The sequence below is a fragment of the Gavialis gangeticus genome, unplaced genomic scaffold (assembly GCF_001723915.1).
Source record: "Gavialis gangeticus isolate Ggan-Ray unplaced genomic scaffold, GavGan_comp1, whole genome shotgun sequence".
NCBI classification, from domain to species: domain Eukaryota; kingdom Metazoa; phylum Chordata; order Crocodylia; family Gavialidae; genus Gavialis; species Gavialis gangeticus.
The window spans coordinates 14,737,388-14,738,587 of record NW_017729001.1 but is presented as its reverse complement, the minus strand read 5'-3'; the positions used below and the strand labels follow the sequence as shown (position 1 = coordinate 14,738,587).

General features: G+C 44.5%; 1 gene segment (V, D, J or C); it reads right to left on the bottom strand.

Annotated features, from left to right (window-relative positions):
* Positions 1–423: 423 nt before the first annotated feature.
* LOC109290232 lies at positions 424–765 on the bottom strand (the record flags this gene model as incomplete). The annotated part of the segment is given in 1 exon segment: positions 424–765. A coding segment is annotated over 1 exon segment (327 nt), but the record flags the coding sequence as incomplete, so codon positions are not given.
* Between the last annotated feature and the right edge of the window lie 435 nt (positions 766–1,200).

The following is a 1,200-nucleotide window of genomic DNA, read 5'->3' as shown; positions in this document are numbered from 1 at the left end:
TTGAACTAAAATTACAACTCCTGCCCCCAGTATTAAACTTAACACAGAACCACATATCTTCATTGGAATATAAAAACCACCAGCAAGAGAGATGCCCCAACAAAAGCATAGTTGTTGATAAAAGGTAAGTTTATTTTATGAGATAACGTGAATATTGAAGTTAGTACACTATGGGTTAGAGGCACAGAGCTGTAGCTGTTCATCAATGTGGCAAGAGGTAAAGGTAGCTGGATTTAGACTGAAGTTGCATTAGATACTAAGGAAGGAAGCACATTTGCAGGGAATTCAGAGAGGTGGGGCCAGTGGGGACACAGGGCATAGATATCAAAAGGTATCTGCAAAAATCACCCAAAGAAAATAGGGTGAAGAATTTCTAGGGGAAAAAAATTAATAATCCTGACTCCTTTGGAGAATCCTTTCCTCTTGCTGTGGTTGAGATTAAGAGCACTCTGATCTGTTCAGGGTCTTGTTGATGCTCTTCCCATCGTGCGTCACCTGACAGGTGTAGATCTTGTGGCTCTCCCAGTCGGAGGCGCTCAGCGTCAGGTAGCTGCTGGCCATGTACTGGTTGTTGCTCTGTTTGGACGCCTTGGTGGTCTCCACTCCACTGGAGATGGTGGTGCTATCAGCTTTCCAGGTGACCTGGACCGAGCCGGGATAAAAGCTGTCCATCAGACACACCAGCGTGGCCTTGCTCTTGGTGCTGAGCTCTTCGGAGGATGGAGGGAAAAGGTGGACAGTAGGAGAGGCGTTTGGCTGTCCTGTTAGTTAACTCAAATCCAGAAGGTGCCGATGCAGCGTATCAGCTTGTCACATCTATAGTATGTAGCAGTCTCGGTCTCCCATAATTTTTTTGGTCAATTGGATTTTATGAGCAAATCATTGGTGGGGAGAAATATGTCTAAGTGGCTTGAGCTCTGGACTGGATCTTAAGAAAGATGGGTCCTTTCCAAGGCTTTGAGTAACCCTGAAGAATGCATTTCACCCTCTGCATCTCTATTTCCCCATCTCTATATTAAGGCTAATGGTACCAATCTCTTCTGTGAAGTGCCTTGAGATCCACTGATGAAGAGTGCTGCTAAAGAGTCATAATATTGTTACAGTCATGGCACCATATCAAGAGTCGGGACACTTCTTGTAACATTCATGCCTGTTCCCAAGGTGCTTTTGTGACCTTAACTGAGATTTAAATATAACAGT